Source organism: Rattus norvegicus, chromosome 17 (genome assembly GCF_036323735.1).
Source record: "Rattus norvegicus strain BN/NHsdMcwi chromosome 17, GRCr8, whole genome shotgun sequence".
Taxonomy (NCBI): Eukaryota; Metazoa; Chordata; class Mammalia; order Rodentia; family Muridae; genus Rattus; species Rattus norvegicus.
The window spans coordinates 30121323-30149302 of NC_086035.1; the positions used below are offsets into that span (position 1 = coordinate 30121323).

Genomic DNA, 27980 nt, shown 5'->3' on the forward strand with positions numbered 1-27980 from the left:
AGCGCATCACCCAGACAGGTGGGCACTCCTGAGACTGCAGGGCAGGAGAGACTGCCAGTACTGCCCACCCTTGCCCACATCCCTGCCCCAAGAGGAAACTGTATAGGGTCCCTGGGAAGAGTAAGATAAAGGCACTAAAACTTCAGGTCCCCTGCGGTCCAGACACCACCCGGATCTGAAGAGACCCTGTCAAACAGTTCCCTGCACCCAAATCCCGTGGAAGGGAGAGCTAAACCTTCAGAAGGGCAGACATGCCTGGGAAGCCAGAAGAGACTACACTCTGACCATATTTCTGACTCTAGAGGAAAACGTCTAGTGCCATCTGGGACCCCTGTGCACAGGGACCTGAGAAAAGGTGGGACAGGCCCTTCTGGTTGCTGCCCTCACAGAGAGCTGAAACACAGCCCCTGAGGAGCGGCTTCAGGCCTGAGACCAGAGGTAAGACCAACTTTTCTGCTCCAAGTGACCTGCCTGGTGGACTCAGGACACACGCCCACAGGAACAGCTGAAGACCAGTAGACAGGAAAGACTACATGCCTGAAAGCAGAATACCCTGTTCCCATTACTGGCTGAAAGAAAACAGGAAAACAGGTCTACAGCACTCCTGACACACAGGCCTATAGGACAGACAGTCTAGCCACTGTCAGAAATAGCAGAACACGGTAACACCAGGGACAACCTGATGGCAAGAGGAAAGCGCAGGAACCCAAGCAACAGAAACCAAGACTACATGGCATCATCGGAGCCCAATTCTCCCACCAAAGCAAACACTGAATATTCAAACACACCAGAAAAGCAAGATCTAGATTTAAAATCATATTTGATCATGATAATGGAGAACTTCAAGAAAGACATAAAGAATTCCCTTAGAGAAACGCAGGAAAACATAAAGAAACAAGTAGAAGCCTATAGAGTGGAATCACAAAAATCCTTGAAAGAATTATAGGAAAACACAATCAAACAGGTGAAGGAATTAAAAATGGAAATAGAAGCAATAAAGAAAGCACAAAGGGAGACAACCCTTGATATAGAAAACCAAAGGAAGAGACAAGGAGCCGTAGATTCAAGCATCACCAACAGAATACAAGAGATAGAAGAGAGAATATCTGGAGCAGAAGATTCCATAGAAATTATCAAAACAACTGTTAAAGATAATGTAAAACGGAAAAAGCCACTGTTCCAAAACATACAGGAAATCCAGGACACAATGAGAAGATCAAACCTAAGGATGATAGTTATAGAAAAGAGTGAAGACTCCCAGCTCAAAGGACCAGTAACTATCTTCAACAAAATCATAGAAGAAAACTTCCCTAACTTAAAGAAAGAGATGCCCATAAACATACAAGAAGCCTACAGAACTCCAAATAGATTGGACCAAAAAAGAAACTCCTCCTGTCACATAATAGTCAAAACACCAAATGCACAAACAAAGAAAGAATATTAAAAGCAGTAAGGGAAAAAGGTCAAGTAACATATAAAGGCAGACCTATCAGAATTACACCAGACTTCTCACCAGAGACTATGAAAGCCAGAGGATCCTGGACAGATGTCCTACAGACCCTAAGAGAACACAAATGCCAGCCCAGGTTACTGTATCCAGCAAAACTCTCAATTACCATTGATGGAGAAAGCAAGATATTCCATGACAAAACCAAATTTACATAATATCTTTCTACAAATCCAGTTCTACAAAGGATAATAAATGGTAAAGCCCAACACAAGGAGGCAAGCTACACCCTAGAAAAAGCAAGAAACTAATCGTCTTACAACAAAACAAAGAGAAGAAAAGCACACAAACATAATCTCACATCCAAATATGAAAATAACAGGAAGCAACAATCACTATTGCTTAATATCTCTCAACATCAATGGACTCAATTCCCCAATAAAAAGACATAGACTAACAGACTGGATAAGTAAAGAGGACCCAGTATTTTGCTGCAAGCAGGAAACACACCTCAGAGACAAAGACAGACACTACCTCAGAGTAAATGGCTGGAAAACAATTTTGCAAGCAAATGGTCTGAAGAAACAAGCTGAAGTTGCCATTCTAATAACAAATAACATTGACTTTCAACCAAGAGTCATTAAAAAAGATAAGGAAGGACACTTCACATTCATCAAGGGAAAAATCCACCAAGATGAACTCTCAATCCTAAATACCTATGCTCCAAATACAATGGCACCTACATACATAAAAGAAACCTTATTAAAGCACAACGCACACATCGCACCTCACACAATAATAGTAGGGGATTTCAACACCCCATTCTCATCAATGGACAGATCATGGAAACAGAAATTAAACAGAGACATAGACAGACTAAGAGAAGTCATGAACCAAATGGACTTAATAGATATTCATAGAACATTCTAGCCTAAAACAAAAGGATATACATTCTTCTCACCACCTCAAGGTACTTTCTCCAAGACTGACCATACAATTGGTCATAAAACAGGCCTCAATAGATACAGAAAGATAGAAATAATCCCATGTGTGCTATCAGACCACCACGGCCTAAAGCTGGTCTTCAATAACAATAAGGGAAGAACACCCACATATACGTGGAAGTTGAACAGTGCTCTGCTCAATAATAACCTGGTCAAGGAAGAAATAAAGAAAGAAATTAAAGACTTCTTAGAATTTAATGAAAATGGAGGTACAACATACCCAAACTTATGGGACACAATGAAAGCTGTGCTAAGAGGAAAACCCATAGCTCTGAGTGCCAGCAGAAAGAAACAGGAGAGAGCATATATCAGCAGCTTGACAGCACACCTAAGAGCTCTAAAACAAAAAGAAACAAATACACCCAGGAGGAGTAGAAGGCAGGAAGTAATCAAACTCAGAGCTGAAATCAACCAAGTAGAAACAAAAAGGACTATACAAAGAATCAACAGAACCAAAAGCTGGTTCTTTGAGAAAATCAACAAGATAGATAACTCCTTAACCAGACTAACGAGAGGACACAGAGAGTGTGTCCAAATTAACAAAATCAGAAATGAAAAGGGAGAGATAACTACAGAATCAGAGGAAATTCAAAAAATCATTAGATCCTACTATAAAAGCCTATATTCAACAAAACTTGAAAATCTGCAGGAAATGGACAATTTCCTAGACAGATACCAGGTACCGAAGTTAAATCAGGAACAGATAAACCAGTTAAACAACCCCATAACTCCTAAGGAAATAGAAGCAGTCATTAAAGGTCTCCCAACCAAAAAGAGCCCAGGTCCAGATGGCTTCAGAGCAGAATTCTATCAGACCTTCATGGAAGACCTCATACCAATACTATCCAAACTATTCCACAAAATTGAAACAGATGGAGCACTACCGAATTCCTTCTATGAAGCCACAATTACTCTTATACCTAAACCAGACAAAGACCCAACAAAGAAAGAGAACTTCAGACCAATTTCCGTTATGAATATCAATGCAAAAATACTCAATAAAATTCTTGCAAACTGAATCCAAGAGCACATCAAAACAATCATCCATCATGATCAAGTAGGCTTCATCCCAGGCATGCAGGGATGGTTTAATATTCAGAAAACCATCAACCTAATCCACTGTATAAACAAACTGAAAGATAAAATCCACATGATCATTTCATTAGATGCTGAGAAAGCATTTGATAAAATTCAACATCCCTTCATGATAAGAGTCATGGAAAGAATAGAATTTCAAGGCCCATACCTAAACATAGTAAAAGCCATATACAGCAAACCAGTTGATAACATTAAACTAAATGGAGAGAAACTTGAAGCAATCCCACTAAAATCAGGGACTAGACAAGGCTGCCCACTCTCTCCCTACTTATTCAATATAGTTCTCGAAGTTCTAGCCAGAGCAATCAGACAACAAAAGGAAATCAAAGGGATACAGATTGGAAAGGAAGAAGTCAAAATATCACTATTTGTAGATGGTATGACAGTATTTCTAAATGATCCCAAAAGTTCCACCAGAGAACTACTAAAGCTGATAAACAACTTCAGCAAAGTGGCTGGGTATAAAATTAACTCAAATAAATCAGTAGCCTTCCTCTACACAAAAGAGAAACAAGACAAGATAGAAATTAGAGAAAGGACACCCTTCATAATATTCCCAAATAATATAAAATACCTCGGTATGACTTTAACCAAGCAAGTGAAAAATCTGTATGATAAGAACTTCAAGCCTCTGAAGAAAGAAATTGAAGAGGATCTCAGAAGATGGAAATATCTCCCATGCTCATGGATTGGCAGGGTTAACATAGTAAAAATGGCCATTTTACCAAAAACAATCTACAGATTCAATGCAATCCCCATCAAAATACCAATCCAATTCATCAGAGAGTTAGACAGAACAATTCGCAAATTCAACTGGAATAACTAAAACCCAGGATAGCTAAAACTATCCTCAACAATAAAAGGACTCCCAGGGGAGTCACTATCCCTGAACTTAAGCAGTATTACAGAACAATAGTGATAAAACTGCATGGTATTGGTACAGAGACAGACAGATAGACCAGTGGAATAGAATTAAAGACCCAGAAATGAACCCACACACCTATGGTCACTTGATTTTTGACAAAGGAGCCAAAACCATCCAATGAAAAAAGATAGCATTTTCAGCAAATGGTGCTGGTTCAACTGGAGGTCAACATGTAGAAGAATGCAGATCGATCCATGCTTATCACCCTGTACAAAGCTTAAGTCCAAGTGGATCAAGGACCTCCACATCAAACCAGATACACTCAAACTAATAGAAGAAAAAGTGGGTAAGATTCTCAAACACATGGGCACTGGAGAAAATTTCTTGAACAAAACAAAACACCAATGGCTTATGCTCTAAGATCAAGAATTGACAAATGGGATCTCATAAAACTGCAAAGCTCTGTAAGGCAAAGGACACTGTTGTTAGGACAAAAGGGCAACCAACAGATTGGGAAAAGATCTTTACCAATCCTACAACTGATAGAGGGCTTATATCCAAAATATACAAAGAACTCACAAAGTTAGACTGCAGGGAGACAAATAACCCTATTAAAAATGGGGTTCATGGATGTAGATCTTTCCTGAGAGTCACAGCCAGAGTACAGTAAATACATAGGCGAAGGCCAGCAGCAAACCACTGAACTGAGAACAAGACCCCCATTGAAGGAATCAGAGAAAGGACTGAAAGAGCTTGAAGGGGTTCAAGACCATATATGAACAACAATGCCAAGCAACCAGAGCTTCCAGGGACTAATCCACTACCCAAAGACTATACATGGACTGACCCTGGGCTCCAACCGCATACGTAGCAATGAATAGCCTAGTAAGAGCACCAGTGGAAGGGGAAGCCCTTGGTCCTGCCAAGGCTGACTCTCCAGTGAACGTGATTGTTGCGGGGAGGGCTGTAATGGGGGGAGGATGGGGAGGGAAACATCCATATAGAAGGGGAGGGGAAGGGTTAGGGGTAAGTTGGCCGGGAAACCAGGAAAGGGAATAACAATTGAAATGTAAATAAGAAATACCCAAGTTAATAAAGATGGGGGAAAAAAAGAAAGCCAGAGAGTCTGGTCCACTGTAATCCAAGCACTTAACAGGCTGAGACAGGAAGATCAACACAAGTTTAAGTCAGGCATTTATCGTGAGGTTTTTGCCTCAAAAACCAATGTTTAAAAATAAAAAAGTGCCGAACGCCTCGGTGCACCCCTGCACCCAGCACGCTGCTGAAAATTCCAACCTTGTCTAAGTTCAGTACCCTCCCCTCTATGCCTAGCACAGAGTCCTCTGCCTCCTGCCCCTCAAAAACCAATACCTTGGCAAACAAACCCCTGTACCTTGTTCTTTGACTTCAGTTCCCAGAAACCAGCGGGTGCTGCACTCTGCACCCACACGCCCTTCTCTGCCCAAAGCTCACTGTTTTCTTAGGCCAAGAGTCACATGTCCTACCTCTTGCCTTCTCTACCCCTGCAACTTTATGCAAGTACAGATTCCAGAAACCCTCTCACGCCCAACTCAGGCCACGCCCCCAGTCCCACCCATTCCTCATTGGCTGGTCTTAGTAAGTTCTTCCTGGAGTCCTTGGTTCCACCCAGGATTCACTTCTGGATCTGCCCCTGCCCGGTTCCTCCTGCTGATTCCAGCCATTCTTAAGCATCTAGGCTCATACTGTCCTCGGGGTTAGCTTTCGCTTCCGTGACTGGAAGAGTGGTGCGGTGCTGGTGTCCGAGGTAAGCTTGCAGCCTCGACTGTCCTGGCTGAAGTCGCCAGCGGGGTTTGTCGACAGAGCCGCTTGCTCTGTCATTTGACCTGGCTAGCAGGACAGAAGGAAATTCCTTTGGGGGGAGGGTTCCCCAGCGGGAGAGCTCTATAGTGTGACCTCGCATGTCCGTCCTACACCAAGTCCGGAAGAGTAAGAATGGATGTGCTCAGGCCGCTGGTCAAGACTGGACCAGCAGGGAACGCGGGTGCCTGAAGCACTCAGGCTTGTAGGCGCAACCTGGAACTTCCTAGGGGATGTAGTGCTTAGGCCAAGATGACACTTTGTCCAAGCACCAATTGCTAGTTAGCAGAGCGCCACAGATGTGCAATCCTTTTTATCACCAGCACGAGTTTCAAGCAACCGGTTCGCTAAATTGAGAGAGGTGGTCCAAAAGTCAAAACCTACACTCCTGAATAAATCTGTACCAGTCGGTGGGAAGTTGCTTTAAATGAGCCTTTGTAGGACATTTTGTTTGTTTGTTTGTTTTTAAGCACCATACCCTTTGGTCCCAGGAGAGTTTTTGTTTGGTTGGTTGGGGGTTTGTTTGTTTTGGTTTGGGTTTTTGGTTTTTCAAGACAGGTCTCTTGTTGAGGTCCTGGAAGTCCTAGAGTGTGCTCTGTAGACCAGGCTGGCCTCAAACTCAGAGATCCACCTGCCTCTCTGTCCCAAGTGCTAGGATTAAAGGTGTGAGCCACCACTGCCAGACCTAGGACATTTTAAAACATCGTTCTTTTCTCCTTGGAATGCCCCTTGTCAAATTCAAATAAAATATAGTCTCACCCCCCCCCCCTTCTTCTTCTTCTTTTGGAGGAAAAAATCTGTAGACAGATTTTATTCAGGAATCATTTGAAGCTAGATTGTTGGGACAGCAAAGAGAAAATATAAATATGGCATTTTGCTCTGTAGGGTTTGGGACAAATCAGCAATCATGCTGAAGAAACGAAGGGCTAAGAACAAATAGAGACTACAAACACTGTTTGTAATCTCTGCAAGTCGTTAGTTTCCCAGTGGCTCAGGGAACCTGGGCAGATCAATGCTGAGAGCCAGTCAGCAGGACTTTGAAAATGCAATGAACCAAGCAACACTGACGATGGAGGACCCAGGCAGCAAAGTGAAACTAAAACTCTACACACTGTATAAGCTATGTAAGCCTGAGATCTGGCATTGTTTAAAAAGTTGTGTGTATGGGGTCCGGGGGTGGGAGGGGGCTGGAGAGACAGCTCAGCAGTAAGAGCACTTACTGCTCCTCTGAGAGGATCCAGGTTTGGTTCTCAGCACCCACACTCCTACTCACAGCTGTCTATAACCCTAGTTACAGACCTCTGTGGTCACAAGGCATGTTCCTGATATACATACATACATACATACATACATACATACATACATACATACATACACACACATACATACATACATACAGGCAAAGCATTCATTTACATAGAAATATATATGTTTGAGCTCGTAACATGCAGCTTGAATGTTTGATTTGCATGACTGACCCATTTTGGGGTTCATGTATGTAAGCTTTCGTTTATTTTGCTCTTTATATTAAAATCTCTCCTAAATAAGAAAATGGAAAAGATTTAACAGTCAGATGTTTGGTCCCTTGTTTAATTCCCCTCTGATTAGAATAAATCCACAGAAAAGGTATTTTGGGACAACTGGAGAAGTTGAATATGGACTGAGTATTAGCCACTATTATTTAGTTGCTAAATAAGAGTGGTGTAGAGGTTATTGTTAAATAGTGCCATTGACTGCATCGTAAAGTGTGCTTTAAGAAATGCATGGTAAGTATTCAAAGCTTGAGTGGTGTGTGGGATGTTTTAGATTTCTTGCAATAAGCACAAAAGAAAAAGTAAGCAAAGTGCATATTATCAATTTTAATAAGTTTTCAATTGAATTAATTGCCTGTTGTAACTCATCTCTTTTTTTGTGAATGTTTGAGATCTGTTATAATATTGAGAAAGTTGTGATATTTAAGATGTCCTTGGTGTATCTGCTACCCTGAACTCCTGTATCATCTTTAATTACCTACTAGATGACTAGCATTGGTATCTGTCATGAGTGTGTACAGTGTATACTATACTTGTCCCAAAAGACTGCCCTCCTGCTTGCCATGTACCTTTGTATACATGGAGAGTCTAGTGGATTCCAGACCAGGGTGGTATTAGGTTAGGCAAGTTTGCCTGTGAGAATTCTGGCAAAAAGTGGACATTGAACCCATAAAGAGCTTCTTTGTTGGCCCAGTCTCTGTACATACTATTCATGTACCTATCAATCTAGGAACTCCGGAAGTCCCTAACTCTTGGGAAGAGGATGTTAGAAGACACAGTTCTTTTCCTCTGAGCTCTATCCTGTGAGCTTCTGACCTGGCCTTACTTAGTTTGTATCTTTTCCCTGGGAGGAACTGGAACTGTGAATACCCCAGCTTGCAGGGTTATCATGAATCTTTCTGGTGGATTATTGAACTGAGGCGATGGTGAGAACACCCTCCCAGCACCCTCCAGCCTTGCAATTCATGTCAGAAGTGGAGGCAGTTAGAAGGGAAAAGGAAGATGGTGAACTTGGTTCACTGAGGCATCCCAGGTCACCCCCTTTAGGGCAACTTTGTCTGTGTGAAGTCAGTGTCTCCAGCACCTGGGATTTCCAAAGCTTCTCTGTCTTCTGTTAACTAACTCTACTACAACATCCAAGCCAGCCCTTGGTGGCTCACACTTTTAATCCCAGCAGAGGCAGAGGCAGAGGCAGAGGCAGGTGGATCTCTGAGTTCCAGGCCTGTCAGGTCTACAGCAAGTTGGACAGCCAGGGCTACACAGAGAAACCCTGTCTCCAAAAAACAATTTAAAATTTAAATGGTTTAAAATTTATAAAAAGTAGCTGAGTGGAACATTTTGTTCATCTCAAGATACTCACCCCACCCACCCTCTAATTAGTTTTCTTTTTATTTCCTGAAATTCCTGAAGACCCCATCCCTACCTGCAGTAGCTACAGCCCTATTGAGCAGTGAGCAGGAGCTTACCACTGTATTTCTGATTTGTCTTCATGGAGTTTAAGACGCAGTGTGGATTCCCCAAATGTCCCATGACTTTTGAAAACTAACTCAGTATTTTTTACTTCCTATGAAAGCTGGGATCACAAATTCGATATTATTGAACCTCAGGGTTTTCAGAGTCACTCACTCAAAGGCTTTCTCTTGTATATTGCATATTAATCCCCGATGTGCTTTCCACAGGCCACAGAAGGACCCTGCACTATGCATAAACCAGGTGTGTTTGACTTTGACAATAAAGCCAAGCAGGATGCACGGAAGGTAAACTTAATGTTATTGACTCGAGCACAATCGACTTGGTTTCTCAGTAATGGCTATCAGTGGAGCCTTTACAGTTTTCTGAAGTTCTTTTTCTCATTTCTCTCACCAAGACTGGGCTTATGCTCACAACCTTGCCTCAGCCTCCCAGTGACTGGAATTACACATATGGGTCACCTCTCCCACTGCTACTGAAGTCGTGATGTTCCTCTATCGAATCAAAGCCCCTGCTTTTGGCTGCATAGCTGTTTTTATTAGCATACTATGCTTCTCAAATTACTTGTTTTGAAGATTGAAGGTCTTTGTCACTTACTCCTCAGGAAACTGCCATGGACCTCAAATCCAGTTTGAGTTCATCTGAAACCTCGAGCCAGGGAAAGGGTGGAGCTGATAAAAAAGCCCAGGAGTCTAAGGACATCCTGGTAACGTCTGAAGATGGCATCACAACGATCACATTCAATCGGCCCTCCAAAAAGAACGCCATAAGCTTCCAGGTGATGCTCCTGCCCAGGCACCGGACACCTTTTTCTTTACTTCTATTTCTTTTACTCATGGAACTGTAGAATGTCAGCATTATTTCTGTTTTTGTGGAAGATGATTAGAGCACTTGGCTTCACTCAGCAGAACTTGGCCTTGTTTAGGATGTGTATATTTCTGACAGGCTCTACATATACAGTAGTCAATGAAGCTTTGCTGTAAATGGAAGCAGGAGTCGGTTAAATCAGTCTCAGGGAAAAGGCATTACTAGGGGATACACTGAGGACCCCAAAGGGGAGCACAAACCATCCCAGAGTGTTTTCACAGCACTTTCCTTTGCTTGTGGACCCTAATTTTGTACAAGAAGCTGGGGGAGGAGAGAAAAATTTATAAAAGAAGACAGGAAGAGGAAAGTAAAGGAGAGGGGAGGAGAGAAGAGGGGAGAGAAGGGAGAGAGGAGAGGCGAGGAAAGGGGAAGAGAGGAGAAAAGAGGAGAGGAGAGGAAAGGGGAAGAGAGGAGAGGAGAGGAGAGGAAAGGGGAAGAGAGGAGAGGAGAGGAGAGGAGAGGAGAGGGAGAAGGAGAAAGGAGAGGGGAAGGGAGGGGAGGGAGGGGAGGAAAGAAGAGAGGGGAGGGGAGGAGAGAGGGGAGGGGAGGAGAGAGGAGGGGAGGAGAGGAAGGAAGTTCATCTTCAGCAAAGCAGTAATAGCCCTGTTTGAATGAGCTGTTTCATTGGGCAATTTAAAATTTCCCCTTGAACTGCACTGATAAAAGTTAATCACTTGAGCCCTCCTCCTTAATAATAGACACTTATCAGATGCTTGGAGCTGAACTGGAGAATAAAAGCTGCCATCTTCATTGTGGGACCCTGTGCTAATTTGAAATGTTAAGAATCTTGTAAAGTTGCTTGAACACCTTCCAACTGATACAGCGTTTAATTCTGAGAGCTTTGTGTTTGCCCCGAATCATTTCTGTGTACCTGTAGAATTTCAGCCCTTCCGGCAGAGAGGACCCTGTCTCTATTACTTAGCAAAATAGTTTAGCAGGTTAAGAAGTAACTTGGTAAGTTCTTACATCTGGTAAGCAGGAGAATCTAAATGATCCATCTCTTTTCTGGCCCTGGTTCTAGCCAGTCACTGTGGCAGTGTCTCCTTTACTGTGATTCTCAGAAATTATTTTCCATCCCCCGCCTTGAGGGAAACAGTCACACCATTTTACATACTGCACAGGGCACTTACCCTTTCTTGAAGCCACAGCTGAGATGCTGTTCCAGGGACAGTTTTTCCAGCCACCTTCCCTCTCATTTGCTGGAGGCAACCTCAAGAGTTCTAGCAAGCTGTGTGCTGGCCATGCCCTTGCCTTACCCATCCCTGTTGGAGCAAAGTAACTGTCCAGCTACAGAGGGAAAGGACTGGATCTCTCCTCTTCAGTTTTGGACAAAGTGGTTATTTGGCACTTCTGCCACAGCACCTGTGCATCATGTGTGCCCAGGAGTTGTCAGGGGAATGAAAATCTTCTCAGGCAGCCTCTGTTTTGGTATCTAAACACAATCTCTAAGACCGTTTAGCGCTGTGTTGAGAGAAGGCTTTCAGACTGATACAGTGACTCCACCCACTGGATGGTCGATCTCATTTTTATTGTTCTTCTATCTGCCTTTTCATTCATGTAGATGTATAAGGATATTATGCTCGCACTTAAAAATGCCAGCACGGATAACTCAGTCATAACTGTTTTCACAGGTAAGATACTCAAACTTACTCAATTTCTACTTGAGGGAGTCTCTTAGTATGCAGGGAACTGACCAATATCGCTTGAAGGTTTCTTCTAGTATGCAGTGGTCTAATTTATAAATGTCCCATAATATCATGGATGTAAGACAAGTACTCTTTGATACTTATTTGTGATAAATCGTATGCCCCGACTTGACTGACATGGTCAAGCTTATTGTGTCTGTCACAAGAGTCAGGACAGAAAACAACTCAGTTGTCCAAAGATGGATGAATAAGGCAGCTTTTGTCTATCCATAGATTCTCCTAAACAATGAAAAGAAATCACAGCCTGATAGAAACAAACATGTAGAGGAGTTTTAAAAGAAGGTTCAGCAAAATCGTCAAAATAAGAGTAAATGTTGTTTGGTTCAACTCATGTGAGTTTTATGGTATTAAACCCAAGTTCTACTCTCTTGACAGAGTCTAAAAGTAACTTCACTGGGGCGTCTGGGATGGAAGGGCTTGGGAAAAAAATGTCTGGAACATTCTGAGGTGTCAGTACAGTAGCCCCTCTTAACTCAGTGTTTCTTTCTGTGGTTTTGTCTCCCAGAATTTCAGTTATGTGGCATCACCCTCAGTCTAGAAATAACTAGAAGTTTCTAGAAAATTAGCAGTATGTCTTCAATAAACCTTATATAGTATTGTTATTTTTAAAGTTTGTTGTTGTAAATATCTTACTCAACCTACATTCTTAACTTTGTCACAGGTATATATGTACAGTCTCGCTCAGTGTCTCCTGAGAATTAGTTCCATGACTCTCATCAACAGAGGACTTCACACACACACACACACACACACACACACACACACACACACACACGTTACCTGTGTATGTTCATATAGTATTTGCATAGAAGGCCCACACACTCCATCTACTTTAAGTTCACTCTGGGAGTCTAATAGTGCTTAACACCAGTGATGCTATGTCAGAATTCACTACATTGTTTAGAAGTGAACAGTCACAAGAAAAAATGTCTGTGAATATTCAGTATAGGTGTGTTTGTTTGCCCTCAAATGATTTCTCTTGGTTGAATCCATAAATGTAAAACCTGAAAACAGAGAGGATCAATTAGAAAGGAAAAAACCCAATACATACTTTAAAGCCTGGTACAATCCCCGTGCCTCAGGGATTTGTGAACCATCTTGGGATGTTTCCCCAGAGGATAAGGGGGAACCACTGTGTCTTGTTTTGCTGCGTTATCACTTCAGTTTCTACTATTATCAAAAGTATTTAATGGTGCTAGGGAAGTAGCCGGAGTTAGAATGCTTGCCTATCGTGCAAGACGCCCCAGATTTGACCCCCAGCATGGGCATGGTGACACAGGACAATAATATGGTGGTCAGTAACTGGGGAAAGGAGCTAAGGGTCATCCTCAATGACATTAGGAATTTGAGGCCAACCTGGGCTACTTGAGACGACTTCTTAAAATAAAACTCAATAAGTAGTAGCCATTTCCATTGTCTGGGATCAATGAAAGGAGAGGCCCTTGGTCCTGTATAAGCTCCATTTTCCAGTGTAGGGGAATGCCAGGGTGGTGGGGTGGGAGTGAGTAGGTGGGTAGAGGAGCACCCTCATAGAAGCAGGAGGAGGAGGAGGGATGGAATTGGAGGGTTCCAGGGGGAAAACTTGGAAAGGAGGTAATATTTGAAATATAAATACAGAAAATATCCAATAAAAAGTAGCCATTTCATGGTGGGCAAACTTGGCTTTAATAAACACAACCTTCAAGTGGCTCTTAACACAGAGACAATGGTTCTTACTGTAGACAGTCCCTCACAGTCTATCTACTCGTCATAACTATAGCAGCTCCCCCTGTACTCACTTCTTTCTCTGTTTCAGCCCTGGGAGCTCTTCTTTCAGTCTGCTGTGTACTCCCTAGAGACCTCAGACACAGAACCTTCTTAGCACTGGTTCCTTTCTACCAGCCTTGCCTATTCTTCAGCTCTCAGTGCCACTGTACCTGCTGTCCCTTCCTGAGCAAGCTCAGTCCTAAAACCCTGATAGACCAGCCCCATCCCATCTACCATGCTGTATGTAGTCACACCATGTCCAGTTACTTACGTTCTTTAACATCCACATCTCGATAGTCCCAGGTGTGTTAATGAGACTCGCCAGTGTTCTTCAAGTGTGTGGCCCAGAGCCCTGCACATAGCAGATACACAACGGCTGTAGAATGAGTTGCTACATGAGGGAATCGAGCCTTCCACTGAAGGTGTGTGATTATTAAAGTGTTGAATGTATTGTTTGCAGGAGTTGGTGACTACTACAGCAGTGGGAATGACCTAAGAAATTTCATTAATGATGCCGGTGAAATACAGGACAAGGTCACAATGTGTGCTGTGCTACTGAGGTAAGAGTGACAAAGTCAGATCCCAAGGTGTTCATTCTTTTTTTTTTTTTTTCTCCATTTTCCTATGTGTTGTTTTGCATGTGTGTAAACCTAGGTGTGTGTGTGTGTGTGTGTGTGTGTGCCTGTGTCTGTGTGTGTGTGTGTGTGTGTGTGTGTTTGTGTGTGTGTGTGTATAGGTGAATGTGTGTGTGTCAGGTCTTGGGTAGACAATAATCTCTTATTGCTTTTGCACTTTATTTATTGAGACCTGTCTCATTCAAATGCCAACATCACTTGTAGGATTGGTCTTGTAGCTGGCTTGCTCTAGGTTCCCATCTCCATCTTCTGAGGCCAGAAAGACAAGCAGGCCTCCACACCCACCCAGAATTTATTTGGGTTCTTGGGCTCCAAACTTCACTCCAACCCTCCTACTTGATTGACAGGTGTTGTAAATGATGAGTCATCCCACCAGCCTCCCTAAGAGAGCTCACTCTTGACACATCAGTACAATGCCCACTCATCTATGCTGACACACTGCATTGTGATTCCCCATCAGCTTCCCTCTCTTCATCCTGCCCTCTCCATGGGACTGACTGGAAAGTGAGAAAGAGCAGTGGGAGTGTGAGTTCTCGCGCATGCGTGGTGTGAGCAGACAGTGCCAGTGAACGCTGGCAGCACACTGGGAGTAGTCTTGGAAGGCCTGAGGCTTCAGCCTCCCTGTCCTCTGAGTCTCTTGGTCTCCCTGTGCTGGAAGGTGGGGTCATGCACTCAGTCATCCTACCTGATCCCTTGGTCACAGCTGGACCACAGTCCTGAACTCACAGCCCGGAGCGTGGAGTCATGGCCTGATATTCCCTTAGGTGCAATTTATAAGGATCCTCAACCAATCTGGAGAGGCGGCTCTATAAAGTGATATCACATCTATACATTTCTATAGTTAGTGGTACCACTTTGGTATGTTTAATGATTTTCTATTTCCATTTCTTTAGGGAATTTGTAAACACTTTTATAGACTTTCCCAAGCCTCTGGTTGCAGTAGTCAATGGCCCAGCTGTGGGAATCGCTGTCACCCTTCTGGGACTATTTGATGCCGTCTATGCATCGGACAGGGTAAGTCTCCTTCCACAGACATAGGTCAATCAGTGTCCTGACTGTGGCTCTCACTAAGTATATTACAGGGGACTAACGGTTGTGCTGGTTAGTTGGTTTTTTGTCAACTTGACACAAACTAGACTTACTTGTTAAGAGGGAACCTCAATTGAGGAAGTTTTTCCTTCTTCAGATTGGTCCATGGGCATGTTTGTGGGGCATTTCCTTGGTAAATGATTGATGTGGGAGGGCCCAGCTCACGATGGGCCAAGCCATCACTGGCCAAGTTGTATAAGGAAGCAGGCTGAGCAGACCAGTAAGCACTGTTCCTCCCTGCTTCCCGCCTCTGCTTCTGCTTGTGTTCCTGCTGTGGCTTCCCTCAGTGATGGACTGTAAGCTGTAACCCAAATAAACCCCTCTCTCTCTCCTGTTGCTTTTGGTCAGTGTTTCGTCACAGCAACAGAAAGCAGAGCGAGACAGTGGTGGGTGCCGTAGTTTAGACAGTGGTGGGTGCCGTAGTTTAGACAGTAGTGGGTGCCGTAGTTTAGACAGTGGTGGGTGCCATCGTTTAGACAGTGGTGGGTGCTGTAGTTTAGACAGTGGTGGGTGCTGTAGTTTAGACAGTGGTGGGTGCCGTAGTTTAGACAGTGGTGGGTGCAGCAGTTTAGACAGTGGTGGGTGCAGTAGTTTTTGTTTTTGTTTTTGTTTTTTTTTTTTTTGGTTCTTTTTTTTTGGAGCTGGGGACCGTACCCAGGGCCTTGCGCTTCCTAGGTAAGCGCTCTACCAGTGAGCTAAATCCCCAGCCCCCGGGTGCCGTAGTTTAGACAGTGGTGGGATGCAATAGTTTAGATAGTTCTTAAAGAATTAGTCTGACTTGACAGATGTTGGTCCTTTTTCATTGATTGTCTTGTATTATTACACTTGTAGTTTTTTAAATATTGCCCCAATTCTGGTAGCTCTGTCTTTTGATCAGAGTTTAATATTTATTCCATCTTTATTTTTCATACCACCTCCACGTGCTCAGTAGATGACTGAAAGCGTGTGTGAGAAGAACTAACTTCTGTACAGGTTGCTTGATCCTCATTTCCTGGTTCACAGAGCCTAGTATTTAGGCTTCTAAAATGAAAAGAGACTGTGTCCATTTACTTCTACCCCTCCATTGCAGATTAGAAAATGAAAGCCCGGAGCAGTCTTGAGTCCACAACCCAGCTCAGAACTATGTTCACCATTGTATTTAATATTTTAATTTTTGGTCTTTAATTTTATAGTCTTTCTCTGTGATGGCCAAAAGTAAAATGTTTTTGAACATAGGCAAAATACAAAGAAAAAGATTTAAGTTTAAAAACTTGAGGGTAGGGTTTTGATCAATAGTGGAGCGTTTAACTAATATAAGGCTCTGAATTGTGTCCTCAGCAACATCAGAGAGAGAAAGGAAGGGAAGGAAGGACAGAAGGAGAGGGAGGCAGGGAGCAAGGACAGAAGAAAGGAAACATTGTTAGTTGATAGCGATGTGACTGAGGTGCGAGATAGCAGATACATAGGGCCAGAGAATCTAATATTCAGCGTGAGGATTATATTCAATATTAGTGAACTATGTCTAGTAAGTTTGCCAAATTAATAGATTATGGCTGTCCATGTCTGGGTTGTGGCAATGTGAGGTATCTGGTTCCACTAAAGTGGCTGTTTGCTTATATGTATCTCATAGTAGCATGTGGTTTAACCTTAAATACACACTGCGAAATTTATTATTTTGGGGGGGGATCACTCAGATATAAACCAGTGCTAGCTAGCATTTGCTCCCCATCACTTAAATCTCACTGGTCCCTGACTCCTGAAACTGAGGCTCTTTCTGAGTTGTGTTATTGTAAACATAGATGTGATGATAATTGCTTTAGCACTTTAGTCTAGATCACTGATCCCAGACTTATAGGCCAGTAGCCCCAGGTTTTTCTGGAGCCTTCTCCTTAGGAGGTGGTAAAGGTTCCTGGTCAACCACTAAAGAGATTCCCTATGTTTTTACTGACCTCATAAACAAACACTGTAGTGAACAAGGGGCTCACATCCAACCCTATTAAGGCACCCATCACCATGCCGTGTGTCCGTAATGGATACTGGTCTTTAAATACAGCCAGGGCTAAACATGGTAGTAGCTTCTCTGCCAGCAAATGAACCGCTTCTGTGTGAGTTTTAAATGTGCTCAAATAAGTGTTTGCATGCTCACCGTGTGTGGGTACTCTGTTAATACACATTACACATATGCACATTTTATACAATGCACAGCAGCCCTATGAGGTCATTCTAGGTTTACAGATAGAAGAACCTGTCACAGGAAGGGTAAGGAACTACCCCACAGCCTTTAACCAGTCTGTTGTTAGAGCCTCTGCCCTTAACTGCAGCCACCATTCTATCTCTGCAAATAAACATTACATAGGTTTCTATGTACCTGTTTATGGCTCCTTAGCTATGGATGCTTTTCTTTTTTTTCTGCGTGTATTTTTGAAGGATATCTTCTTGACCAAGTTTTCTGGTGTGAAAAGAAAAGTGACATTAATGAGAGTATTTCACGTTTTTATTTGCATGCTATTTATATATTCTCACAAATATGCATTAAATACTGTGTCTTACTATCAGAAATGAAATCTAAGCATTTGTCTACTTATATCAGTAATTGTCTTTTAAAATATTTCTTATTCATAAAAAAGAAGCATGTGTTGGCTTATACCTGTAATCCCAACACTTCGAAAGTTGAGGCAGGAAGATTGTTATGCATTTGAGGCCAGCCGGTCTGGGCTATAGAGTAAGACCCTGTCTCACAGAAAAAAAAATGTTTTCTTAAGTATAAAAAAAAGAATGTGCTTATCATCTCAATCCCAATACTGAAACTGACTGTGGGTCTGAAGAAGTCAGGAGACCACTAGGGCAAAATGGAGACAAATGGAAGGTTAAGAAAACAATTTTTCAATTCACCAACAGAAAGCTGGTCATTCCAAAATATTAAATTGTATCCATAAGGCGATCAGTTAGGAATCCAGTGTAAAAATGGGCAGTGAGGAGAAAAGGCACACAAGGAGTGAAACATGCTGGCTCTTTAAACCATGAGAGAGAACATTAAAAAATAGCCTGCTTCTCTAAGGCGCAGGTAAGACAGCTCATCAAGCAATGGTAAATGTGTTACCTTGTGTCATGGCCCAGGTTTAAAGCCTGGGACCCACATGGTGGAAGGAGAGAACCTACTCTGTCTTCTAACCTTCACACACAGACACACAGACACACACAGACAGACACACACACACACACACACACACACACACACACACCACATAAACATATACAGAGCATACAATAAATAGATAAATTGATAGATGGATGGGTGGTGGGTGGATGGATGGATGAATAGATGGATGAATAGCAGACCAACAGACAGAAAAGTTTAATAAGTTTGGATTGGATGTAGATGCTGGCTGTAATGGTATATGAGAGCAATCCTACTTAGGAAGTAGAAAAGGAGTTGGTTATCTTTGGCCTTATAGCAAGTTTAGACCACCCTACATGAGACACTCTTCACCCTTCTTCACCTCTACCACTCCCCACACAGGAAAAAAAGCCAGCGGGGTATGACATCTCATGCCTGTAACCCTAGCACTCTTGTGGGAGACTGAGGCAAGAGCACTGCTCTAACACTTAGGCCAGCCGTGCTACCCAGCAAGACCCTTCATCCAAACATTATTTTTATTTAAAGGGAAATATAAGCCACAGAGAGTAGAAATTCTTTCCATGATGCTTACTTGTAACCTGTGTCTATAAGGAATTCTTACAATTCAAAAAAAAAAGGCAAATAGTTTAACTTTAAAATAGTGACAAACAAGTTATCATATTTCACTAAAGATGCTATTCCCATGGTTGTTCACTGTACAAAAATATTCTCAACATCGTCAGTCATAATGACATCATATCAATATCATAAAGGTTATGTAAACTGAAAAGATGTGGCACCACCATGCACATAGTGGTGTGATTAGGCTAGTAAGCTGGACAAAGACATGGGCTCTACTACCTCAGTGTGGGTTGTCCATGGCAGTCACTGTGGGCAAGAGGTCAGCAACCTCTTTAAGAGAAGCACACACTTTTCTCACAGCCAGTGGTTCCACTCCAAGGTAGTTACCCATGAGACTTGAAAGTGTGCGTTCCATAGGACACCTGAACAGAAGTATTCACAATTACTTTTTTGACTCAATTGAAAAAAGATTTGTTTTACAGCTTCACTGGGGTATTTTTTCCCCACATATAAACTTTATTCCATTTGACAGCATATGAAAATTTAAACTTAAAAAGAAAAAGGGAAACCTGCAGTCTTTGTAAGTCAAACAAAGCAAAAGTTTTAGCTTTTTAATTGGTCTGCAAAAAATAGTTTAGTGGTACAAACTGAACTCCTGTAGGCCTACAAGAAGTTTGCAATCTTCGAAAAAGTTAAAACCGCCTTCAAGATAACTTTTTATATTTAAATGTACACAAGTATTTACGTAACTAAAAACAACTTATTAAACAACATAGTTGTATCTCAACTACTGCTTTCCTGTGGAAAAGAAATACTAAAGAAGATTTTTGTAAAAACATTAAACTATTATTTATAACTTTATTGTCTTATCAAAAACACTTTGCAGTGGCTTACTGCCTAAAAATTCCTCACTGGGGTATTATTAACTAGTGCTAATTGTATGTATTATATCAAGCAATTCTATGGCTCGTGACCAATAGTAGCCCCAAAAGTGGAAACAGTGCATGTAGATGAGGAAATGACAATAGAAACACACAGCAACAGTATCAGAAACAACAAAGAGGCTACCAGTACCCAGCAGTGCATGGGTGGTGCCCAAAGCTAAGTGACAGGAGCAAGGAACAGAGGCCTGTTGGATATAGAATTCCATGAATGTAATGTTCTAGAACAGGGCAAAATAGCAGGGATAGAGAGAAGATAGTGGTGCGTGTGGCCAGTAGATAGAAAGGATTGTTCCCAGAAGCCATAAGGGAACTTTCCAGTTAGAAGATAATGGGTTTGGTGATGGTGGTACAGTTTTCTCTTTGTAAACATACATTGATAAAACACGATAAAGGAGTTGTGTGTATGCAGAATAATACATATTAGTTTAAATATCTTCATCCATTCACGCTAGTGAACTACCACAGATAAGAGCACGGGCTGCTCCTCTAGGACCTGGGTTCAGCTCTGAGTGTTCACATATCTATCTGACTCCAGTCACAGGGGATCTGATGCCTTCTTAGGGCCTCCATGGTACTGCATATATGAGGTGCACTGAAGTGACTGAAGTGCATGCAGGCAAAATAGCTGTGCACATAAAATAAGAATGAAAGGAAGGAGAAAGAAAAGAACAGTGAGATGGGCATAGTAATATATTCCTACTAATTCTAGGACTTGAGAGGCTACAGTAGGAATGGTGAAATTCTAGGCTACGTGTGTGTGTGTGTGTGTGTGTGTGTGTGTGTGTGTGTATACAAACTGTAAAGTTAAAATAAAATAATTACTCAAGTGATTTCCTTTTCTTCCCCCATCCCAACTAGGCAACATTTCATACTCCGTTCATTCACCTTGGCCAGAACCCGGAAGCCTGCTCCTCTTACACATTTCCAAAGATGATGGGCTCAGCAAAGGTAACTTAAAAAAAACTTAAAATGTAGGTGTTGCTGAGGCAATCCTATATTCTGTCTTCTTTCCCTAGAGCAAAGCTTTAAGGATGTCTACTTGTCCTGTGACAAGGAGGAACCAGGCTAAGGGGCGATCTGAGATAAGGGAAGGGTCAGGACATTCTCTGCAATTCCTAATGTAGGGGCAGTGTCTGGCCAGCTGGTGACTGAGAGCTGGAAGCACAGGTAACTAAGACCTTGGAATGTGTTTACATTTCTAAAAGAGAAATTGCAACTGTAAAGAGGACATCTCCCCCCTTCCTTATAGTCAAATGAAAAGGTGGCCAAATGGCCGTGCTGTCCTGGAATGAGCCCCTTGGGAACTGCGTCTGTCTTAGGTTGGAGTGATATTTGTCACATGGCCAAGAGAATCTTGTGGCCAGGGTCTGTCATGGGATAAGGCAGCAGCTAATGTCGGCCCTCCTGTCTTAGGCCCTTTATTCGTGAATATATCACTCTCTTACCCATCATTGACTGTCCGGCTCAGCACGCAGGAGTGACAATTCGTTGATTTTTCAGCAAAGGCATCAGGACAGCAGGCAGAAAAGAATGTTGCCCTCATTTGGCTTAAGAACAAAAATGTCCTTGCCTGAGCTGGGAGGAGATGTGTAGGTGAGCTTGGCCATCATCAAAGCATCCTCCATAGCCAGCCTGTGATAATATACCTGAATAGGTTTTGCTCCTATATTATCTACCTGTTGCTTAATAAAGCTGGTTAAATGATTAAATGTCCAAGGGCCAAAAGATATAAGCAAAAGAAGGCCTACTAGGGGGTCCAACAGAGACCAATTTTGATATCAGTTCTCAGCTTTTTCTTTCTCATTTTCTCTTTTCTAAGCCTTCTCTGACTTGTCTCATGCTTTCTTTAATCATATTCTAAGACACAGAAAATATCCAAGCACTGCCTTTCTCTCACAAACCAGAATTCACAGTGATTACTCAAAATTGAGAAATTAAAGGTAAAAAGCCAACCAGAAATAAGTACACTTGTTCGCATATACAGTTTACATAAAAGGGGGGCCAGACAATTGTTCTTTTTGATTAACCTCTGACTCTTAAAGACAGCGTGAGTCAAAATTAAAATAGATACACTTAAAATACTGCTTCATATTTGATAGACATGGAAGTTTAAAATTGAGTGAATTTATATGATTATAAATGTTTACCATGAAATATCACAGAAGGGATGCCACCAGGCAGAGAATTACAATTTTAACTGATATTAAACATCTTAAATAATTTGGAGAAACCTCAGCACTGAGTTATAACCATCAGGAAAAAAATAAAGACATACATAGGTATCCCGTGCATGTTATGTAAGAAATAAGCAAATCCCAACTCAGTACACTACAGTATCAATAACTGAAAATTAAATAATATGTTGAAACATAGAAGGAAAAATAACATGTTGATTGACATTGTTGAAATTCCCAAAATAATTCCAATAGACAATTCAATTTTGTTTCATGTAACAATCATAATTGCGTTATCCAAAAAGCCAAACCCTACAAAAGGTATCGCATTGTAGAAGAATACATATCTCAGCTGTCCTGGGTGGCAGAGCTTCCAGTTCTTCTTGTGCGACGGCAGTAGACTCGAAGCGGTGCAGTTCTTTGAGCAAGCAGCTTCTCTCAGTGGAGTGCAGGCTGTAGATGAAGTCGTGTGTGTGCCCTGTGCCGTGTTCAGTGCCTCCCTGGGCTCCTTCTTTGGATCAGTGCCCAGAAGTGGGGGAGTAGGAGTGTCCAGGTTCTTTTAACAATTTTATGGTAAATACAATCCCTGTATCAGCACCTGATTGAAACATTCTAAGACCCCAAGTATATCCACGTGTCCAATCCAGGTTTCAAACCTCGGAGGTAAATTTAATATTTAGGGGGATGCACCATCCCCTTGTTTTAGAATTAGAACCTTCACAACGGGAATCTGGGACATGTATATTAGTAGGATGGGAAATATAAGTCAAAACAACACAGTGTATTAGGTGATAAAATTCTTAAGAACAGAGGAAAGGGGCCCAGGCAAGAAAGCTAGGGGGTGGCCAGGTGAGAGCTGGTGGAACAACCAGATCAGGTGACAAATAGCATTCAGTCACACAGCTAAACGAGGAAGCTTTCTTGGGACGAAAAGGCCATTGTAAAATAAATGCAAGCTTTGTGCCTGTGAAACAGAAAGGCGAGCAGAGGGACAGCCGGTCTGTTACTGGCTGTCTCTCTGGACTTAGATTCTCCTTTAAGGAGTACCTCCCTTCAGTGTCAGCTCGGTGGCTCTGCCTCTCAAGAGAGCCAAAAGGGTCAGGAAGGAAGGACGACAGTCCAGTCTCCCCCGCCGGTCTCTAAGGCCAATTTTGTCAAGGTCTCTTCTAGAGTTCTATTTATCTTTTTCACCTGCCCTGAACTCTGTAGTCTCTTCGGGGGTGTGGGTAAGGTTGAATCTGGAAGGGGCATTTCTTGCTCTGAAGAGAGCAAGAAGGAAGGAGTGCCACCCAGTCTGTGCCAGTCTCCATGGTCAATTTGGTCAGGGTCTCTTTTAGAATTTTATTTATTCTCTCTACCTGTCCTGTCTTTTATCTCTCTTTAGCTCTCTAGCTTCCTCTTCTTTTTGTCTCTTTTCTTCCCTAGCTTCCTCCTCTTTTTGCCTTCTTTCCTTTTTCTCTTCCTCAGTCTCTCTGTTATGCTATCTTCTGCATCTTCCTCTACAGCTACTAGATGCTGTCCACTTATGTGCACAGACCCTGAACTACACTTCAACTTTATTTTCTCTGCAACTTACACTAACTCTCTCAGCAACTTATCTTAACCCCTCAAGTTTCTGTAACTTTCTCTTTATATCTTTTCTTTATCTTAGCCAGATTGGTGGGGCATTTGTTAGCCCCTCGGAGACCCACCCTTGGAACCTGGCGGTAGACCTGGAGCACTCCCTACCTTCAGGGGTGTTGAAGTCAACAGTCAGGAGTGAGGGTCTTCCATCCATGTCCGGAACATTCTTTCTGGCCTCTAGTAGGATTCTGTCTTTCCTTGGTGGTAAAGAAGACCTGTAACAGTTACTAACAAGCATCTAGATGCCAAGTGGCTGACATAAGAATTGTAACCGGTTCACCTGGGACTTTCAGGACCTCAGTAGCAGCCCTTTACCAAACTGTCTCATTGGGTTAGAGGGCCATGGAAAAGAAAACATTTATCCTGACCTTGGCCACAGCCTCCAGTTGGAGTAAGCTGAAGAGCCGGTGCCAAGACTTTCTCCTCTTATCATCCTAGAGTAAAGCCTGTTCTGTCTGGCAAAACAAAGTTCCTTGAAGTCTCCTGCAGACTCTTTCTGAAACTACTTTAGGGGCTCCCCTGCCCCCCAACCTGGGGCATTTTGACCATAGGGGCAGGAACTGACTGCTGCAGGGATAGGATCAGAGGCATTCTCTATGTCAATGATGACTAACGGGGAAGGTTACTTAATGTTGGAGACTGACTCCTCTCCTGGAATAGGACCAGCAGATAAGGCAGGCTCCCTTAAAGAACTTCTCTTAAAGTACTCTCTTCTTTTGTGAGCAAGTGTTGAAGGTCTGGCCACTGAAGGCAGCAACTGGAATTTTTTCCCCTCAGGGCAAGGAGTTCAAAAGGAGGGGCATCTCTCCTTGGGGAGGAGGCTCAAGAGAGAAAGACAAACTCCCTAGCAGAAAACGATTTCTCTCAAGCAAATTATTTCCAAGTTAAGCACCAATTAAAACTCTCTGACAAACAAAACAGTTCCATGATTTCAAACACAGTCGTCAGACCATGATTTCAAACACAATCATCAGTCCAAGTCCAAAAACAAAACAAAAGCCCAAAAGACACTCAACAATACCACAGAAACAAACTAGACAAACAAGACCAAGACAAGGCGTCCTATAAGCGATTTCCACAGATGCCTGATACCTTCAGTACCTGACCCAAACTGCAGCTTAACCTTAGCTGCTTCTGGGATGAGGCAGACTGTCTGATCCCACCTCTCAACAGGATTCCAGAATGTCCTCTAGATTCCTTTCTCCTCCTAGAGCATCCTTTAGGTCCTGTAGCCTGTGACAACTAGCATGTCTGCCTGTCACAGCCATAATCCCCTCACAGGACCCATAGCGACCACCTAAGGGACTCTAAACCCTCTCTGAAGTGACTCAAATCCTCCAGACAGCGGACACAGACAACACAAGACAACATGAAACAAAGACAGGACATGACACAGAGACAAAACAGAAAGTAACACAGAACACAAAACACAGATTTGCTCGAGCTTACCTCCGATCTCTTCGCCAATTGTGGTCTGTGGGGAGCGCAATTCCTGGCAGGTGCGCCAAAATGTTTTAAGACTCAATAGTAGCCTTACCTCAGGAGCGCCACCCACAGAGCACAGATTGACAAAAGTGACCGCTGCAATAGCATGAGGATATAAGGTTTTTAATCCACGTATGTGGGGTTGCTCATCCATGCAGGGAAAGGCAACCTGAACCCAAAAAGCACACAATTTTTATTCATTACAAAGGGCAAATTTCAGCAACAAGGTTAGCCGATCCATTAAACAATCACTAACTCTGCACTATCCTTTGTGTCAATTGTTCCCTCCTGGGGGAACTATGAACAAATATTTCATACAAAATCTAAGAATTTTTTTAAATTTTTAAAAAAATTTTTAACCCTATTCTTTACGTCCTGAGTGACTCCCTGAGTCCTGTCACAAAAGGTGACTGTAGAATGCTTGTCCCATCACTTACCACTGAGATCTGCGTCCTTCGGGGAGAAACACACACCAAGCCTCTGAACCAAGGTCGGGCGGTCCATGGTTGCCAGAAGCGGGGGAGCAAAGGCTCCGACAAACAAGGAAGACAGGCCTGTCTATTCACAGGGGACAATGTTCTCCTCCAGGAGACCTCCAAACAGCCCCACGTTGGGCGCCATTTGTAAGCGAAGGGTCCAGGGGTGCCTGGAAGAGAATGGGGGACAAGGGACACAAAGAAGGACGCCAAGACAAGAGTCTGATCAAGGCGACAACTTTATTTTTCCCCAAGGCTGAATTTATACCATAACATGGGTAACAGAGGGAGGGGGGAAGTGAGAAACATTTACGCAGGCCAAGGACACAATATTCGTGTGGTCAGGGAGTAGGCTGATGTTGACAGGTTGTCAGAAAAGTCACAGGTTTGTCATATCTATTAGTCAGCAGGATGTCTTTATCATATTATTATTTTTTTCTTGACCACTAGATTTGTATTAGTCTTCTGCAGCTGGCTGGGGATTTTCCATGAACCTAGTCATACTTAATTCTAACATCAACAATGGAGGGTTTCAAGGGCATCACTCCCAACATGTCATGTCTGCCATAGGCTTCCCTTCTTGCCACTTCCCTTCTGGCCTCTCAAGAAGCAAAAACAGTTATGGTCTCAGCTGTTTGCAGACCCTTGCCCAATGAGGCCATCAACTTCCCCATTCTTGGAAAAGACAAGCAACCCAGGAGCCATGAGGACATCTGTGTCTCCCAAAAGCTGGCTGTTTTGGAGTCAACCGAAGCCTTGCTTTATGAAGCTAGAGTCCCATCTTGCTTTGCCTTGCAGGCAGCTGAGATGCTTCTCTTTGGGAAGAAACTCACAGCAAGAGAAGCTTGGGCTCAAGGTCTTGTCACTGAAGTTTTCCCTGAAAGCACTTTTGAGACAGAAGTCTGGACCAGGCTGAAAACATATGCGAAGCTTTCACCAAATGTTAGTATTGGGGTTTTATTTTGGGGAACCAGGAAAATGATTTCCAAAGGGGAAAATGTGCCTCAGGGGGACACAAAGATAAAAAAGATAAGACATATCTCTAGTTGGCTTAAAGGCGTCAAGATTTGGGGTCTAAAATTACTATTATGTTGAGAATTTGATTTTTTTAAAAGAACTCACCAGATAGGTATTTCATTTCTGTGCTAAAAGGCAAAGGGGAATAATCCCAGGGGTGTGCCAATAGACACCCAGTTCTTTTACTTTGGAACTCAGGTGGGAGGTGAAGAGGTTGAGTATATTTAAGAGATCCTCTCTCTACAGCAGTTCTGTTTGTGTAAGTAGCAGCTAGTGGCCTATTATTCTTACATTTCTGCTGTTGAGTGAGTGATCCTGGAACCAGCTTTCCACATAGGGCTGTTTAGAGATGTGCAGTGAGCAGGCCTGCCTCACACTCACTGTTAGTGATCTCTACATACTCGGGGTTGGGAAGCAGTGTGTCCTATTACACATGGTTCAGAAGGATTTAATAGGATCAGTTCGTTAAAGCAGAGGAAGTCAATAGTAATCTATCTTGAGAGCTGGACAGATGGCTCAGCAGCTGAGAGCACCAGCTGCTGTTCCAGAGAACCATACTTAATTTCTAGCATATACATAGTAGCTCACCATCTGTAACTCCAGATCCATTTCTCTTCTGGCCTCTGTAGGCACCGCAGGCACATAGCACACAGACACATGAGCAGACAAAACACTCATACACACAAATAAAAATTAAAAACACAATTTGCCAGGAATAGACATGTACACCTTTAAGCCCAACACTTACCAAGGAGAGGAAGGTGGATCTCTATGAGTTTGGGGCCAGCCTAGTCTACACAGTGTGTTTCAGACTGGCCAAGGTCACATAGTGAGACCCTGCCTCAAAAAACAAAAAGGAATAGTGCAATATCATTCCTGTTTGAATAACTTTTAACATTGTTGTTGGTTCTGTTTCATCAGGGAATGAGAGTTTTCAAAGAGTTAATCAGAAACCACGAGAGACAAAAGCTATATACTGTTAATGCTGAAGAATGTGCTGTGGGCCAGGAAAGGCTGAAGTCAGAGGAGTGGAAGGATGCACTCAGAAACTTCTTGTCCAGAAAGGCAAAGCTGTGAAGACCCTGAGAGCAGCTAGACTTCTCAGGGGAAGGATGCGCTGTGAGTTCCAGTTTCAAGTGCCTGAACTACACAAACTCCTCTGTGCCCCTTTTGATTACCAGTTATGATGAGTGTGCTTCAGTTATAAACAATAAAAACTTCCATAAAACCATCCTTAAGAATTCATGTAGGATAGCCAGGGTTGACCTAACCCGGGGGTGGGTG

General features: G+C 42.8%; 2 protein-coding genes across 2 annotated transcripts in view; one reads left to right on the forward strand and one right to left on the reverse strand.

The window, feature by feature from the left end:
* Positions 1 to 6102: 6102 nt before the first annotated feature.
* On the forward strand, positions 6103 to 27927 carry Eci3 (enoyl-Coenzyme A delta isomerase 3). The gene is made up of 9 exons (NM_001009275.1): positions 6103 to 6200; positions 9465 to 9542; positions 9860 to 10033; positions 11684 to 11753; positions 14035 to 14134; positions 15103 to 15223; positions 20780 to 20869; positions 26478 to 26621; positions 27618 to 27927. The coding sequence occupies exons 2-9, from the start codon at positions 9486 to 9488 to the stop codon at positions 27771 to 27773; spliced, it is 912 nt and encodes a 303-aa protein (NP_001009275.1). The 5' UTR covers positions 6103 to 6200; positions 9465 to 9485; the 3' UTR covers positions 27774 to 27927.
* Tex56p (testis expressed 56) overlaps positions 13919 to 27980 on the reverse strand; it is a 36716-nt gene continuing 22654 nt past the window's right edge. Inside the window, exons 4-5 of the mRNA NM_001013885.2 lie at positions 17646 to 17726; positions 13919 to 13950 (exon numbers count right to left, since the gene is read on the reverse strand). Coding sequence (NP_001013907.1) covers positions 17664 to 17726 — 63 coding nt within the window. The 3' untranslated portion in view covers positions 13919 to 13950; positions 17646 to 17663. The remainder of the gene's footprint in view (positions 13951 to 17645; positions 17727 to 27980) is intronic.